The sequence below is a fragment of the Amphimedon queenslandica genome, unplaced genomic scaffold (assembly GCF_000090795.2).
Source record: "Amphimedon queenslandica unplaced genomic scaffold, v1.1 AMPQUscaffold_10187, whole genome shotgun sequence".
NCBI classification, from domain to species: Eukaryota; Metazoa; Porifera; class Demospongiae; order Haplosclerida; family Niphatidae; genus Amphimedon; species Amphimedon queenslandica.
In genome coordinates, this window is record NW_003549542.1 from 3,624 (window position 1) to 5,545 (window position 1,922).

General features: G+C 34.1%; 1 protein-coding gene across 1 annotated transcript in view; it reads left to right on the forward strand.

Annotated features, from left to right (window-relative positions):
• Positions 1–1,655, forward strand: part of LOC100638366 (NADPH-dependent diflavin oxidoreductase 1-like) — a 3,875-nt gene extending 2,220 nt beyond the window's left edge. Inside the window, exons 6-11 of the mRNA XM_020006250.1 lie at positions 274–388; positions 522–646; positions 865–1,088; positions 1,155–1,262; positions 1,433–1,539; positions 1,637–1,655. Of these exons, the coding sequence (XP_019861809.1) occupies positions 274–388; positions 522–646; positions 865–1,088; positions 1,155–1,262; positions 1,433–1,539; positions 1,637–1,655 (698 nt within the window). The remainder of the gene's footprint in view (positions 1–273; positions 389–521; positions 647–864; positions 1,089–1,154; positions 1,263–1,432; positions 1,540–1,636) is intronic.
• The last annotated feature ends 267 nt before the right edge of the window (positions 1,656–1,922 follow it).

Consider the following 1,922-nt stretch of genomic DNA (forward strand, 5'->3'; position numbering starts at 1 on the left):
CTTGCTACACAACATAAGAACTTGTATATGCATCAGAAAAATTATAAAAATGAAGAATTCTCTCCTAGTCATTTTTCATGAATACCCTGTACTACATTGTATATAGCCCAGGGTCATTTGTCAAATTTTGGAACGAGTTAAAAAAATTCATTAAAAAAATCAATTTTGGTCAGAACCAGCTCAAATAGGACACTCACATCCAAAATGTGTATTAAAATTATTTCATACTCTAATAAATTTTGTTATACGCTTGCTTTTTATGAAATTCTTTAGCCTTGAAGCCTCCTTCTCAAGCAATGCCTGCTCTACTATTGGACAATTCTCGTCTTACTCCTTCATCACATTTCCAAGATGTGAGACTAATAACACTTGAAGGATCTTTCCCACAGTAAGCTTCTCTGCTACAAAGAATAGAATACTTTTGATCTACACGTATGTCTAGATTGTACCTCTTTTTTGCATTTGCCCATTTCTTTGTTCCTCTTTCTCCTCTCCCTTCTCTCTCGTTCTTTCTTTCACAGCTACTCCCCTGGTGATGTGCTCATGATAGTTCCAGAGAATACTTCAGAGTCAGTCGAGAGGTTCCTTCAAGTGACAGAGATGACTCATCTTGCTGATCTCTCCTTGAATATAACATCAAATGAAGGTATGCATGTGGCGGATAGATTAATAACCTGAGGTGTATGAAATTAATAATAATGATGATGATGATAATGTTAATAATAATGATGATGATTTTACTGTATCTCTAATCATTGATGCCCTAATTTAACTGCATTTGATAGCTAGGAAATAAATGTATTTCTTTGCAGCTTTATAAACAATTTAAGCATTATACGAAGTAATCATATTTACTCTTCATAGAGGGTATCTCAGTCCCCCAGAGACTCTCCTCTCCTTGCATTCTAAGGACACTGCTGAGATGCTACTGGGACATCCAGTCCGTACCTAGACGATCATTCTTTGAGATATTGTCATGGTTTGCCGTGAACGAGTTAGAGAGAGAGAAACTTGAAGAGTTTGTTACTCCAGAGGGACAGGAGGAGCTGTATTCATATTGTAACAGACCAAGAAGAACAATTATTGAAGTAATGGCGTCTATATTATATACTGTATGTATGGTATATTCTATCTTTTTAATATTTATTTTACAGGTATTAAATGATTTTCCTTTGACTGCTACTAAGATCCCAGTCTCTTATCTCTTAGACTTACTTCCTGTATTGCAACCGAGAGCATTCTCTATTGCTTCATCAGCAACAGTGAGCCACTCATTCATGAAATAATAGTAATTGCGCATAAAGCAGCTAAAAAAAGTTTTCATTATTCATTTTCGATATTTTAATCATAGTAAAAGGACTATAATTTGTGAGATTAACATTACTTGTTTAAAATGTAAATAATCATTAATTATTTGAGTGCTTCCTTTTAGACTAATCCTCAACATGTTCAAATTTTGGTGGCAGTTGTTGAGTATAAAACTAAACTCTTTCATCCTAGAAAGGTAAGTTCTTTAAGATTCTATAAACACGCCCAATTGTAAATGGATAAGTTACATAAGGGGCTATTGTGGTTAATAACAGCTGTTTGCAAATAGATTTTTTGTTAGATTTATTGATTCTTAATTATTTGATAGTGGAAACTATCATTTATAACTACAATAGACCTCTTTATGCTTATAAAATAAAGCAGCAGTGAAGTATAGTTTATAATGCTTGCACACTCCAACTAGCTGATTCATTAAAATTTGCTTGTGATTGATATGCATCAGTTGCAACAAGGATTGCCTGGTTGTACTTGTATCAGCTGTTTTGATGCTCACTTTTCCTGTAACAGTTGTATTCCAAACTGCACTACAATCAGATATGAAGGAGCTTCTCTTTGTTCTTGTCTTCTTGGGTGCTTCCCTATTACCTGTTTCT